The sequence below is a fragment of the Sciurus vulgaris genome (genome assembly GCF_902686455.1).
Source record: "Sciurus vulgaris genome assembly, chromosome: 16".
Classification (NCBI taxonomy): domain Eukaryota; kingdom Metazoa; phylum Chordata; class Mammalia; order Rodentia; family Sciuridae; genus Sciurus; species Sciurus vulgaris.
The window spans coordinates 1,539,151-1,554,072 of record NC_136477.1 but is presented as its reverse complement, the minus strand read 5'-3'; the positions used below and the strand labels follow the sequence as shown (position 1 = coordinate 1,554,072).

General features: G+C 54.1%; 1 protein-coding gene across 1 annotated transcript in view; it reads right to left on the bottom strand.

Annotated features, from left to right (window-relative positions):
* Positions 1 to 2,625, bottom strand: part of DOT1L (DOT1 like histone lysine methyltransferase) — a 54,070-nt gene extending 51,445 nt beyond the window's left edge. Inside the window, 1 exon segment of the mRNA XM_079115927.1 lies at positions 2,330 to 2,625. Coding sequence (XP_078972053.1) covers positions 2,330 to 2,410 — 81 coding nt within the window. The 5' untranslated portion in view covers positions 2,411 to 2,625.
* Between the last annotated feature and the right edge of the window lie 12,297 nt (positions 2,626 to 14,922).

Sequence of the window (14,922 nt, the reverse complement as noted above, 5' to 3'; positions counted from 1 at the left end):
GTGGTGCATGTCGGCAATTCCAATGACTTTGGAGGCTGAAACAGGAAGATCACGAGTTTGAGGTCAGTCTTAGCAATTTAGCCCCTGAGCAACTTAGGCCCTAAGCAACTTAGACCCTGTCTCAAACAACAAAAAAGTAAAAAGGACTGGGATTTGGTTCAGAGGTAAACCACCCCTGGATTCAATTCTCAGGACCAAAAAAAAAAAATGAAAAACATCTTGGGCAGGGGGTGTGGCTCATTGGTAGAACACTTGCCTAGCAGGCACCAGGCCCTGAGTGTGATCCCCAGCACAACACACATAATAACAACAATAATAAAGACTGGAGAAATAACTCTGAAACCCAACAACCTGGATGAGGTTTAGTACATTTTGCTGACTTAACTCACCAGAGTCAAAGGGCTACACACTGTTGGTTCATTCATCTGACATTATGGTAATGACACAACCAAAGCACAAAGCAGTCTAGGCAGCCAGGAAGTAGAAGGCAGGTATGGGTGGGCAAGACAGTGGTTATGGGACCCAGTACATTTGTGAGAACTCACAGAACTGAACTCTAAAGAGTGGACTACACTATCCATTAACTGAGAGGAAGACAAATATCAAACGTGAGACTCCTATGACCTAGTAGGAAGAGTGCTTCAGGATGGGAGGGCTCTGAAGGAGAAGGCCTGTGGGCGTTCCCTCCTGGGATGCACACCAGCTGCCCAACAGGAAAAGCTGGGGCACAGCACTCCTCCACCCCTCCACTCCCAAACCCTGGCACAGGCCAGGCTGTCAGGCCTGGGTGCTGGGCCCCATCAGGTCTCTGGGAGGAGAGGGGCCAGGTCCCCTGCAGGCCTATCTCTCAGACTATGCACCCAAAAGCACCCCCAATCCTGCCTCCTTTGATTTCCACCCACATACAAACTGACCCCAAGGACCAGGATGACGACCAGGAGACTCCCTGGACTTCTGGAGTCCCAGGCAGAAGCCTCTGTAAATTTCCACTCAGTGTATCATTTTCAAAGAGTTCCTAAGATTAGGGGGACAACACCCCCAGGTCCCAGGGTAAATCCAGTCCTACCCTACCCACCCCCAGATCAGGGGGACAGCACCCCCAGCTCAAAGGGTCGCGCCAGCACTGCCCCCAGGATGAAGGGGACAGCACCCCCAGTTCCCAGGGTCGCGCCAGCACTGCCCCCAGGATGAAGGGGACAGCACCCCCAGTTCCCAGGGTCGCGCCAGCACTGCTCCCGGGATGAGGGGGACAGCACGCCCAGCTCGCAGGGTCGCCCCAGCACTGCCCCCGGGATGAGGGGGACAGCACCCCCAGTTCCCAGGGTCGCGCCAGCACTGCCCCCGGGATGAGGGGGACAGCACCCCCAGTTCCCAGGGTCGCGCCAGCACTGCCCCCGGGATGAGGGGGACAGCACCCCCAGTTCCCAGGGTCGCGCCAGCACTGCCCCCGGATGAGGGGGACAGCACCCCCAGTTCCCAGGGTCGCGCCAGCACTGCCCCCCGGGATGAGGGGGACAGCACCCCCAGTTCCCAGGGTCGCGCCAGCACTGCCCCCGGGATGAGGGGGACAGCACCCACAGTTCCCAGGGTCGCGCCAGCACTGCCCCCGGGATGAGGGGGACAGCACCCCCAGTTCCCAGGGTCGCGCCAGCACTGCCCCCGGGATGAGGGGGACAGCACGCCCAGCTCGCAGGGTCGCCCCAGCACTGCCCCCGGGATGAGGGGGACAGCACCCCCAGTTCCCAGGGTCGCGCCAGCACTGCCCCCGGGATGAGGGGGACAGCACCCCCAGTTCCCAGGGTCGCGCCAGCACTGCCCCCGGGATGAGGGGGACAGCACCCCCAGTTCCCAGGGTCGCGCCAGCACTGCCCCCGGGATGAGGGGGACAGCACGCCCAGCTCGCAGGGTCGCCCCAGCACTGCCCCCGGGATGAGGGGGACAGCACCCCCAGTTCCCAGGGTCGCGCCAGCACTGCCCCCGGGATGAGGGGGACAGCACGCCCAGCTCGCAGGGTCGCGCCAGCACTGCTCCCGGGATGAGGGGGACAGCACCCCCAGTTCCCAGGGTCGCGCCAGCACTGCCCCCGGGATGAGGGGGACAGCACGCCCAGCTCGCAGGGTCGCGCCGTGCTGCCCCCGAGGTTCCACGGACAGGTTCCTGACCCGGACCCGCCGACTGACAGCGCCCGCCCGCCAGCCCAGCAACGCCCGCCCGCGGGCACCGGGCAACGGCAGCCGCGCGGGGCGGGCGGAACGGCCGCCGGCGGCGACGACCTCGCCGCGGCCCTGGGCCCGCCGCCCGCGTCCCGGGGCCCCGCGGCGGCACTCACGTAGACCGGCAGCGGCCACGGGTAGACGGCGGGCTCGGCCCCCACGGGCGACTTGAGCCTCAGCTCCAGCTTCTCCCCCATGTCGGCGCGCGCGGCCGCCGCACCATGCTAGGCGGGCGGTTGGGGAAGGCGGGGCGCCGCAGGGCGGCGGGCGGAGCGGGGCGGGCGCGGCAAGGGCGGGGGTGGGGGACGGCCCGGGCCTGGCCGCCGCCGCCGCGCTCCCGTCCGGCCCCGGCTGCCTCTTTGTGGTCACAGGCCCGGGGCCTCCAGCGCCGCCGCCATCTTGGGCCGGCGTGAGGCGAGCACAATGAGCCGGGGGCCGGGCGGAACCACTCGTCTCGCGCGCGGGGGGAGGCCGGCGCGAGGAGGCAGTGCGCCGACGCCGTCCCGCCTGCCGCGCCGCGCGCATCACCCCTTCGCCCGCGCGGCCCCGTGGGCTCGTCCGTAATCACGTAATCACGCAGGCACGCAAGCTCACTTGTACGTCCTCGGCTGCCCTCGCACGCCCCCGTCGGCCGGAAGCGGGAACCCCGGGAAATCCTGCGGGCGGGTCCTGTAGGGTGGCGAGTTCGAATCCCGCCTCGCCACATCCGGCAGCTTACAACCTGAGTGGGACTCCTCCTGGGTGGGACTCCGAGCTCAGGGGCCCACCCCAGCTGCTTCCATAGGACTCCCTCACAGTAATGCCGCTTATTCAGCTTCCTGGGTACCAGCCACTGCACACTCAGTACTGGCCCAGTGAATAAAATGAATGCACTTTCTGCTTTCTTTCTTTTCTGTGGGGAACTGAGGATTGAACCCAGGGGCACTCTGCCACTTAGCTGCACCCCCTACCCTTTTTGTTTCTGGACAGGGCCTGGCTAAGTCGTAGAGGCTGACTTCTAACTTGCAATCCTCCTGCCTCAGCCTCTGCAGCGCTGGGCTGACAAGCTTGGCCCCACACCCAGCTCAAGCATTATTCTATGTGTCACCTTGAAAGTTGTTTTGTGAGTGGTGCTGGTGATGAACCCAGGCCTCACACATGCTAAGCCAGTGCACCACCCCTGAGCCACACCCAGCTCCATCAAGATATTTTAAATTTTAATGAGATTAACATTTAAATCAGTGGACTTTGAGTAAAGGAGATAAGCCTGTTAAATAAAAATTACAATAGGAGGCCTTTGTTGTGGGCTAAGCTCCTGCCCTGGGTACCAACAGACCAGGCTAAAAATCAAAATGGGCCACTATCTCTGAAGTTCCACTTTGCCAAACCAAAACTAAGTGGTTATCTGACCTTCCCAGAAATCAGGAGAGAAGAGATAAGAACTCAATTTCCCTAATAGCCTAGTTTCAGTCAGCATGACCATGAAGTTCCCTTGGTCTTAATCAAATAAGAGTTTGCAAAACCAGGTGCAGTGGTCACACCCATGGTGATCCCAGCTACTGGGAAACCTGAGGCAGGAGGATGTGAGTTCCAGGCCAGCGAGGGCAACTTAGCCAGACCCTGTCTCAAAATAAGAAGGGCGGGGGTGCGGCTCGGTGGCAGAGCACCTGGGCTCAGTCCCCAGCACCACACACACACACACAAAGTAACTGCGATAGCCTATGTTAGCTCATTGCTGTCTTTCTGATTTTATTTTTCATTCTTATGATATTTATTTACTTAGGAGACTGAACACAGGGGCACTGTACCACTGAGCTTCGTGTCTCAGAAGTGAGATATTCAAAGTGCAATCTGTTTTTCATTTTGAGTCATGGCCAGAGTCTCTCAGCCGGCCTTGAACTTGCAGTGTTCCAGGAGTCTCTGGAATGACAGCATGGGCACACCAGGAAAATAGCTTTGAGGTGACCATTGCACACTGGGTTCCTTGCAGTCTTCTCCTTCGGTTGTTACCTACCTACAAAACCACCTCTTCTCCCCAGCTCTTGGAACACTCATTCTGCTTCATGGAAAGAGATGTTGCCAGGCTCTGGAATCCCAGACACCACCAGTTAATCTGTAAACTGTCATAATTTTATCTTTGGAGAAACTCCACCACCTGGGTGCCTCTGAGGGAGACCCTCGCCTTTACCAAATTTCAGGCGGGCTCCTCCAAACTCAATTTTTGCTTGACCTTGAGCTCCCAAATTCTTCCTTGTGGAGCCCAGGATTTTTTTTTTTTTTTTTTTTTTTTTTTTTGTAATCCTGCTAAGTCGGTTAAGTCAGAAATGCCCATCCTCCATTTGACATCACTCTTCTTATCTGATCAAATTCCTTCCTCCCCACCATGCGCAGGAGACATTTCGCCGCCCTGGCTGCCTTGGGAAGGAACCCAGGTAGGAGGGTGCAGCCAGTATCCCCCCTATTTGTAATGCTTCCTCTTGGTAATTTCCCATTCGCTGCCCCTCCTCCCTGCTCTTTGAGTATAAATGCCCACTTTTCCTGGTTGCATTATTCAGAGTCAAACTCGGTCTCTCTCCCCCACTGCAAAACACCATCTCAACGGGCCTCCTCCAGCTGAGGCCTCGGAGCAGAGTGAGCCCCCGGGGAACGCCAGTACCCCGCCTGCCTTTGGGTTCCCGCCGCAACATCGACTCTTCCCGGGTGCCCCGCCGCCCTGCAGATTTGGGACTTGCCGCCCACACAGTCGCATGAGTCAGTTCCTTAAAATATATCTTTCTGTATATATGCAGGCACCCAGCTCTATTTCTGGAGGCCTGAGTAATGGCTGGGGAATCGAGGGCTGAACTCTGAGTATCTTCCTTCCACATCCTGGCTTCCCAGGAAGGCAGGTGTTGCTGGCATTTGCTCTTCACAGGCGAGGTGCCTGAGGATCCGACAGGTGCAGGACTGACCCCACGTCTCACAGGTGAGAGGTGGGGAAGTAGAGACTTGGGTTCAGAGGAGTCGCAGCAGCAGCCCTTGCTCTGACAGGGCCAGCGGCGTCCTCCTGCTGCCGGGAGCCTCCCCTGAACCAAGTATATGCAGTTCTCATGTGTTTGTCCAGGACCAGCAAAGGGCAGACTTGGAAGAATGCCAACAGGAAGCCAGGAGGGGCTCAGAGCCCACTGGGGGAAGGAGTAGAGGGTGGAGCGGTGGCCTAACCAGTCCACCCCGGCTTGAATGGACCCTGCAGCCACTTCCCTCTTCTGCTTCTGCTGCTGGCCACTGAGCTGAGCCCTTTGCCTCCTCCATGCCCTTCGGCCACCTCATCTCCCATCTCCACCCCAGAGCAATGGGCTTGGCCTTCCATAGACTGAACCTCTGCAACCATGAGCCAAAATAGTTTTTCCTCCTCTAAGTTGTTCTTTTTTTTTTTTAATCTTTTTTTAGATGTTGATAGACCCTTATTTTATTCATTTATTTATATGAGTTGCTGAGAATCGAACCCAGGGCCTCACACATTGCCAGGCAAGTGCTCACCACTGAGCCACAGCCCCAGTCCCTCTAAGTTGTTCTTGTCAGGTGCTTTGGTCACAGCCTCATAAAGCTGACCAACACAGGTAAAAGGAAGGGGAGGGAGTGCACAGCCCTTTTGTCCAGCCAAGACCACGATTACTTACCCTAGTTATAAATGGTGGCACCTGGAGTCCCAGCTACTAGAGGGAGGCTGAGACGGCAGGATCGCTTGAACCCAGGGGTCCAAGACCAGCCTGGGAAACAGAGAAAGACACCTTCTCAAAACAAACAAAGCAGCTCAGTAGAGGTAGAGGCTTGCTGGGCATGCCAAAGTCCTGGGTTCTGTCCCAGGACTGGAAATAAAAAGAAGCAACCAAACAAAAATATTTACTCTATAGAGTTGTTCCTTGCTACCTGCAAGGGATTATTTCCAGGGCCCCATGGACGCCCACAGTCCCTAATATAAAATGGGGTGCCATATGCAGATAGCCTGCTTATGTCCTCCCGTAGATGATTTTTAGTGCCTGATACGACTAGGCGGGCACAGTGGCGCGTGCTGTCATCACAGTGACTCAGAAAGCTGAGGCACAGGGATCACGAGCTACTGGCTGGCCTGTGCAATATAACAAGACCCTGGAACAAGAAGGGCTAGGATATAACTCAGTGGCAGAGCACTTTTCTAGCATGTATGAGACCCCGGACTCCATCCCCAGTACCAGAAAATAAATGAGTAAGTAAATAACTAAATAAAGCCGGGCACAATGGTGCAGACCTGTCATCTCAGCTAGCTGGGAGGCTGAGGCCGGAGGATCCCAAGTTTGAGGCCAGCTATAGCAATATCGTGAGACCCTGTCTCCAAATAAAAAATAAAAAGCACTACAGATGTACCTCACTGGTAAACACCCCTGGGTTCAATCCCCTGTGAAAACCACAGCAAAAATAATGATAGCAAGTATAAGATCATAAATGCTATGCAAAAAAAACCAGAACAATCCTGGGAGCAATGGCACATACCTGTCATCCCAGCTACTGGGGAGGTTGAGGCAGGAGGATCCCAAGCTTGAGGCCAGCCTCAGAAACTTAGTAAGACCCTGTCTCAAAATAAAAAATGAAAGGAGCTGGGGATGCAGCTCAGAACTAAAGTGCTGGCCTAGCATGCGGGAGGCCCTGGCCCTGAAAACAAAAGCTATCAAAGAGCAGTGGCCACTCTGCAGGGCAGTGGGGATGTGGCGAGTCACAACATGAGGCCAACATGGGGAAGCCCCTGAGTAAGGCAGGGAGTAACAGGGAGGCAGCGGCTCAGTGCTCAGGGTGGTGGTGGCCCTGGTTCTGCAGAGCTGGGAAGACACACAGCTGGCAGCTTATGCCCTTGTTCTGCTGCTGGCCACCTAGGGATGGTCGCTCTGTGAAAACGTCCCATCCTGAGCTTTTCCACAGAGCGACCAATAAAAAGCGCCTTGTGGTCTGGGGACTGCCCGCGGCTGCTGTCCCGTCAGCCACACTGCAGCCCTTTAGATTTTTCATTTTGAAACAGAGTTTTGCTGAGTTGCCCAGACCGGCCTCAAACTTGTCATCATCCTGCCGCGACCTCCCAAGTAGCCGGGATGATCGATAGAGCTTTTCCCGGAGGTCGGAGGTGGAGGAGGACAGAGGAAGGAGGCGTGGGAGAGGAGGGCCTGCTCTCCCACGAGCACAGCAGTGAGGCTCGGGTCAGGCGACGGGCTGGACCCGGCACAGGCTCCCGCCCAAGGACAGCCTCAGGGCTCTGGACCCGGGGTCCTGCTCCTTCACCTTGGCGTCCCCTTCCTGGCCTCAGAAGCCTGGAGTCAGAGCAGCTGCTCATCCTGCAGGGAAGGAGAGCTGGCCTCCCACAGGCCTGGGAGAGATTTCAGGCTTTCACCCCACAGGACTCAGTCAGGCTGGTGTCCAGGAGCCACTGTCCCACTGCCTCCCCTCCTGCCATCATGTCCCTTTCGTCCCTCTCTCTCCCTGACAGCCCTCTCTAGCCCTTGCCTCCTCTCTCCTCTCTCCCTGTCTGCCTCCCTCCCTCTTTCTCCATCTGTCCGTCCCTCTCCCTCCAGGTCTCCAGTTCTTCCCACCCACCCCACCCCTATAGGGCTGGGATGGAGCCCAGGGCCTCCTTCAAACCAGGCAAGGGCTCCACCACTGAGCTGCACCCCCAGCCCCTTTTACTTTATTTTGAAACAGGGTCTCCCTAGCCTGCCCAGGCTACCCTTGAACTTGGGATCCTCCTGCCTCAGTTTCCCAGTAGCTGGGATCACTCTCCTGTGCCATAGCACAGGCTCCCTCTCCCTGCCGAGAGACCCTCAGAGATGTCTGAGCCTCTGAGCTTGGCTAACCTTGGCTCACCGACAGCTGCTCCTGCCCCTCCGTGCACGTACCCCCACCACGTTGCTCACCAGCAAGGTGATCAGACCAAGCCCTGGTGTGGCCTCAGCCCAGCCCTTCTGGAACTCCTCCCTCCAGCACGCTGGCTGTTCCAGGGGCTCAGCTCGCAGCCACAGCACTTTCCTGCATCAGGGACCCACCCTGCACACCGGACTTCCAGCAAAGTCTCCCTGCCGCCCCACTGGGTGACCTTGGGTGAATCCTTCAGCCTCCTCAACTTGGTGGTAGAAGGTTGTCTGGCAGGGTGGCATGCCCACACTGTCATCCCAGCAACTCAGGAAACTGAGACAGCAGGATCTCAAGTTTGAGGCCAGACTGAACAACTTAGTAAAACTGACTCAAAATCAAGAATAAAAAGGGTTAGACTGTAGCTTGGTATAGCTTGGTCCCTGAGTTCAATCCCCAGTCCCACCAAAGAAATGGTAATGTGCTATGTATATCTCATCACCCTTAACCAGGTGTGACTCGCCCGCTGACTTCTGGAGGCCTCTACGAGGTCAAAACAGAACAGAGATTCTGACTTATTTTTCATTCACACGCGTGAACCAGCTGATATGATTTGAGGCCGAAACTTGACACTGGAGGTGATGCAGGCCCAGCCTTGCATCCTTCCCAGGAGAGGCATTGGTAGAGGAGGCCCTCCCTCTGTTACGAATCTCTCTGCCACACTCCAGCTGGGAGTGTCTGCGGCTGAGCTCCTACTCCCAGGCTGCCCTAGAACTCAAGGCCACCCCCAACCCTGTCTGTAAGAGTCCTGGGGCGTATTTGGCAAGACTGGGCAGGGCTAGAATCCCTGGGGCCCAAACCCTGGCCAGAGAGGGGGCGTTTCAGCACCACGGAGAGGTCCAAGGGGCCAGGGAAGGCAGAGGACCTGGGTCCTCTCTTCTGGGCTCTGCGTCCAGAGTCTGTGGCTTGGCCCTGGCCCACGGTGCCTTGTTGCCCCTGCCCATCAAGTTAGGTTTCTTCTCTTCTTTTTTATTCTTTTTTTGTGGTGCTGGGGCTGGAACCCAGCACTTCCCATGTGCTAGGCAGCGCTGCTCCCAAACCAGGCCTCAGCCTTGCATGTGGGGCGTGAAAGGCCCAGCTAGGCCCCTCCTTTCTTTCCTTCCTTTTCTTTTCTTTCTTGTGCTTGGGATCAAACCCAGGGCCTTATGCTTGCAAGGCAAGCACTCTACTAACTGAGCTGTATCCCCAGCCTGGCCCCTTCTTTTTGTTTTTGTTTTTGCAGTACTGGTATCACTGAGCCCAGGGCTCTCTACCACTGAGCCACTCCCCCGTCCTTCTCACTTTTTATTCTGAGATAGAGCCTCACTAAGTTGCTTAGGTCCTCACCAAGTTGCTGAGGCTGGCCTCTAACTTGTGATCCTTCTGCCTCAGCCTCCTATGTGGCAGGGACAACAGGAGCGTGCACTGTGTGTTTGTATGTTTCTATCTTTCCAAAGTCCCATCTGTAGGTGACCTATGACTTTGTAGTCCTTGTACCCTGCTAACAGAGATGCATCTAGGCTCACTGTCTGCAGGAGGAAGCAAAGGACCAGGGATACAGCAAGAGGGAATCTCAGAGGGATCCAGGTGACCCTGGTCTGCAGAGTTGACCTTTATAGCTCTTGTTCCCTGTGCTGCCTCCGCAGTTGCTGTTTCCGGTGGCGATGGAACACAGGTCAATGAACGGCATCGTCTTCAGCACCTTCTCAAGCACTGTTCAGTGGCATTGGGTGCACTCACATTGGTGGACAATCAATCACTATTTTTATCTTGCAAAACCTAAACTCTGTCCAGGTACAGTGTCACACACCTATCATCCCAGCAACTTGGGAGGCTGAGGCAGGAGGATGGCAAGTTGAGGCCAGCCTGGTATTTTAGTGAGACCCTGTCTCAAAATAAAAAATAGAAAGGGCTGGGGTGTAGCCCAGTGGTAGAGTGCCCTTGGGTTCAATTCTCAGTACTGCAAAAATCAATCAATTAATTAAAATTGAAATTCTGTTCCTGTCAAACGCTAACTCCCCATCCTCCTCTTCCAGCCCCTGGCAGCACCTCAATTTTCTTCTCTTTTTTTCTTTCTTTCTTTGTTTTTGATTCTGAGACAGGGTCTCACTTAGTTGTTTAGAATCTCTCCTTAAGTTGCCGAGGCTGGATTTGAACTCGGGATCCTCCTGCCTCAGCCTCCCAAGTTGCTGGGATTACAGGCATGGCCACTATGTCCAACTACTTTTTGTTGTTGTAGATGGACACAATACCTTTATCGTATTTATTTATTTTTACGTGGTGCCAAGGATCAAACCTAGTGCCTCACATGTGCTAGGCAAGAGCTCAACCACTGAGCCACACCCCCAGCCCTATTTTGAATTTTATTTAGAGACAGGCTCTCACTGAGTTGCTTAGCACCTCATTTTCGCTGAGGCTCTCTTTGAACTCGTGATCCTCCTGCCTCAGCCTCCCGAGCTGCTGTGATTACAGGCGTGCACCACTGCACCCCTCTAGGTTTTGGTTTTTGTTGATGTTGTTATTTTGTTTTTGTTTTTGGTCCTAGAGATGGAACCTGGGATGCGCATGTGCTAAGATCACGCTCTGCCACTGAGCTGGGCCCCTATCTACCATATGCGTTTGGTGGAGTAGATATACAAAGGTGTCTAAATAGACCCCTTTCTCCAGCTCCAGGTGTGCTGAGGCCTCAACAATGGGTTGAGATGAGCCTCCACGGTAATATAATATAAAGCTGCTCCCCCGCCCTTTACGCTGCAGTCATTTCCCCGCCTCCCAACTTCTTGTCAGTCCGTGAACTTCCTAGCTAGCTTTTGGTTCATCGGTCAGCTCGCAAGTATCCTTCTCCGTTATTGGTCCCGTTAGCCCGCGGAATTCCACTGCTTAAGACTAGCTCCCCTGCCATTTTCTCTCTCCTCCTTGCTGTCATGCTCTCTCCTCCATTTCACTCTCTTGGGCGATCTCTCTCTCTCTCTCTCTCTTCCTCTCATTTTCTCTCTTACCCTGCAGGGAGACACTCTGCCTCTGTGCTTAATAAACTCTCTTATGTGAGTTCCTGTGTCTGGAGTGGTTTCTGGGTTCTTACACATGGACGTGTTTACACCACAGACTCTGGTGACTTTTCGGAGTAAGCAGTCCCATTCCAAGAGCCAGCTGTTAAATGATTATCAACTTCCTCTCCCTGCAACAGGCCGGGGGCAATCCAAAACTGGAGCCAGGAACAGCATCCACATCAGGCTGGTCTGCAGAGGAGAGCAGACAACAATGAAGGGCCCAAGCTTTGAGGCAGCGTGTTTGGCACGCAGCACTATTTACAGCTGTGCAGACGAATACACCACTGTCCCCGTCATCACCCTCCAAGGACTTCAGAGTTGTGAAACCCAGTGCAGATGGGAGAAGCTGTTCTTGGTGACAGAGCTGGAGGAGCAGAAAAGTTTAAGATGTAGTTTCGAAGCTGGGAGCTGGGGGTTTGGTTCATGGACTTCATTTTTCTGAGCGTGGGTCAAGAGCAAATGGAAATGATCTTCGCCAATTGTCACAAGTTTCAAACTAGAACTCACGGGGTCTGCCTCAAGGAATGCCTGCCAGGTGATGGACCTGGCCCCTCTGAGCCGCCAAGCTCACCTTCCTCCACTCTTGCAGGCCTGCCAGCCTCACTGTTCCTCCTCATGTGAGCTCATTCTGTCCCTTCACTTGGTCCTGACATCAGTCTGGAGTACTTTCCCCAAATTCCTCCTGGTTGGGACTGTGTTTCAGCTCAGCTCCTTGCCAAAATTGGCTTCAGGAGATAATCCCTGTGCTGCTATCAGATGGGTGGGTGAGGGATGAATGGAAGGGCGGGTGGGTGGATAAGGGATGGCTCATTTGTGCATGAAGGAGCTGACTCAGGGCAGAGCTGAGGTTGTTAACAGATTCACCGACCTCCTCCGTTTCTCACAGGCCAAGATCATCCAGAGCTGCCTCTATGGGAGCCTGGCTGTCGCTGCCCTCTACTGACGACCATGAGGGTTGCGGGCAGCCACTGGCTCCAGGATATGTAGGAATCAGCTCTTTGGGAATTAATTTTTCTTTTTCTTTTGGCACTAGGGATTGACCTCAGGGGCACTCGACCACTGAGCCACATCCCCAGCCCTATTTTGTATTTTATTTAAAGACAGGGTCTCACTGAGTTGCTTAGTGCCTCGATTTTGCTAAGGCTAGCTTTGAACTCGCCATCCTCCTGGCTCAGCCTCTCCAGCTGCTGGGATGATAGGTGTGGCCACCACACCCAGCTGGAAACTCTTATTCAGACTTCCTGGACTGAAGTATTCCTTAAGCCCTATTCCTATAACAAAGAGACGAAGCTGCCCTTTTAGCACTTGTGCTCAGGTAGGAGGAAGTAGTGGACACCAAAAATAAACAAAATAATTAGTTGAAAACATGGAGAAGAGTCCAACAGGGGAGGGAGCAGAGAGTACAGCAGGACTTTCCTATTTACCTATTTACTGCAGAACTGGGGCTTCATGCAAGCCAGGCAAGTGCTCTACCATGGAGATGCACCCCAGACCTTTCAATTTAAGTTGAGACAGGGTCATGTGATTGTCTGATCCAGCCCAGACTTACTTTCCTGCTGGGATGAGAGGTGATGCTGCCACATCTGGCCTGGACAGTGCCTCTTTAGACCTCAGAGTGGGGAAATAACACGTGCCGTTTGCCCACCTGGGCTCCCATCCACCGCGGCATTCTCCGGCCCCTGCGGGGTCGGAATAGAGGAGGAATGAGACCCTTTGGCTGCCGCTGGGGCTCAGGTGGGGAGGAGTAGAAGCTCTGCTTGCAAAGACCTCTGCGGAGCAGGCTCCAGGCACGTCCCTGCTACTCTCCCAGGCTCACTCTTTTTTTTTTTTTTTTGCGGTGCTGGGGATCAAACCCAGGGCTTTGTGCTTGACAAGGCAAGCACTCTACCGACTGAGCTATCTCCCCAGACCCCAGGCTCACTCTTGGCTCTCCCTCTCCACGTCTGAGGAATGGACTCAAGTCTGTATGACGCTCATCACCTCTTGGCCTTCTCTCTCCTGCTGAGAATATGCTTCACCCTTTGGCTCTTACACCTGTATCATGGAGCGCAGTGTGAGGGGAAAATACTGGGAATAATTTACACTGATAAGCAACTAAGAAAAGGATAGTATTGTCATTAAAAACAGAAAATCAGAGCCAAATGCAACGGCACATGCCTATGTGCCCAGCAACTTGGGAGGCTGTGGCAGGAGGATCCCAAGTTGGAGGCTGTGATGGGCTGACAGATCTGGCTCCATGAGAATGTTATAGCCAGACTCTAAGGGAAATAACTAAACAGACCATTTTGCTCTGAGACTCCATGTTATGTAGGAAATAAGCTTCTCCCATGGGAACACCCCGTCTCTGTGCCCATCATCAGTTACTTAGTGTGACATGTTTAACAATACAGAATGATAATTCCTATATAAAGAAACATTGCTCTCTTTTGATTCCTATTGCTCCTAAACAATGTACCATGTGAACAGTGATTGCGTGGATGTTAGTAACCATTCTTTAGTTTGTACCTAAACTAAAGTTTGTACCTAAACTATGGTGGCATGCGCCACCATACTGGTTTTCTTTGTTTTGTTTTCTTTTTGAGGGGGGAGTGGGGAAGGGTACTGAGAATTGAACCCTGGGGCATTTAACCACTGAGCCACATTTCAAGCTCTTTTTATGTTTATTTTGAGGTAGGGTCTCACTAAGTTGTTTAGGGCCTTGCTATTGCTGAGGTTGGCCTCCAAATCATGATACTCCTGCCTCAACCTCTCCAGTTGCTGGGATTACAGGTGTGTGCCACCATGCCTGGCTGGCTTAAGTGTCTTTTAAAGAGAAAGAGTCTTGTTATGTTGTCCAGTCTGGCCTCAATCTCTTGGGTTTAAGCCATCTTCCTGCCTCAGGCCTCTGGAGCAGCTGGGACTACAGGCATACTCCACTATGCCAACTTGTCTTTATATTCAAAGTGGTGGGGCCGGGGGTATAGCTCAGTTGGTAGAGTGCTTGCTTTTCATGCACAAGGTCTGGGTTCAATCCCCAGTACCACCAAAAAAAAAAAAAAAAAAAAAAAAAAAAAAAAAGACATGTACCAAAGTGGCTAGCATGTAGTTGAAACAGACTTTTAAAAAATCCATTCTGATAGTTTTCGATTTTTTAGTGTAGCTGTGATTGAACCCAGTGTCCCCGCACACTAAGCAGGTGCTCTGCCTTTCAGCAGCAGTCCAACCATGAAGTTTTTGTTTTGCTCTGCTCTTCGACTTCACTGTATTTTCCATATGTCAGTTATATTTGGGTTGCATCTGAATTATCCGAGTTTGTGGCTTGCTCCTCTCCTTTCCTAATGGGGTATTCCCTCAGGGCGCCACTCCGTGTATCTCATTTCCTGTTGCGTCCAGTGCCCCCTCCTATGCCGGGCACACTATGGGCCTTCGATGGATGTGTACTGAAGGAGTTACTTGCGTTGTTGCTGCAGCTCTGGCCTCAGTTTCTTCCTGTGAGCACGTTAGTCCCAGTCCTGTCCTTACTACAGGATTTTGTGAGGCTACAGGGGACACAGGATTGGTTCACCGCATGGAATTTGGAGGTTCTTAGGCAGCGTCAACTTTTAGATTCGGAAAAGGCGGTGCTTAAGTTCTTCTCCAGGAACTACACGGGTGAACTCCACGTGGGCTCCCGGCCCACTCAGGCCCCGCCCACTTCAGACCACGCCCATAGCTGTCACTTAGTCGAGGGGCGGGACTGGGCGGGCCCTCCTTCAGGGGCGTGGTTAGACACAGAACGGAGAAGTGAGCGGAATTACGTAGGACATCCACCA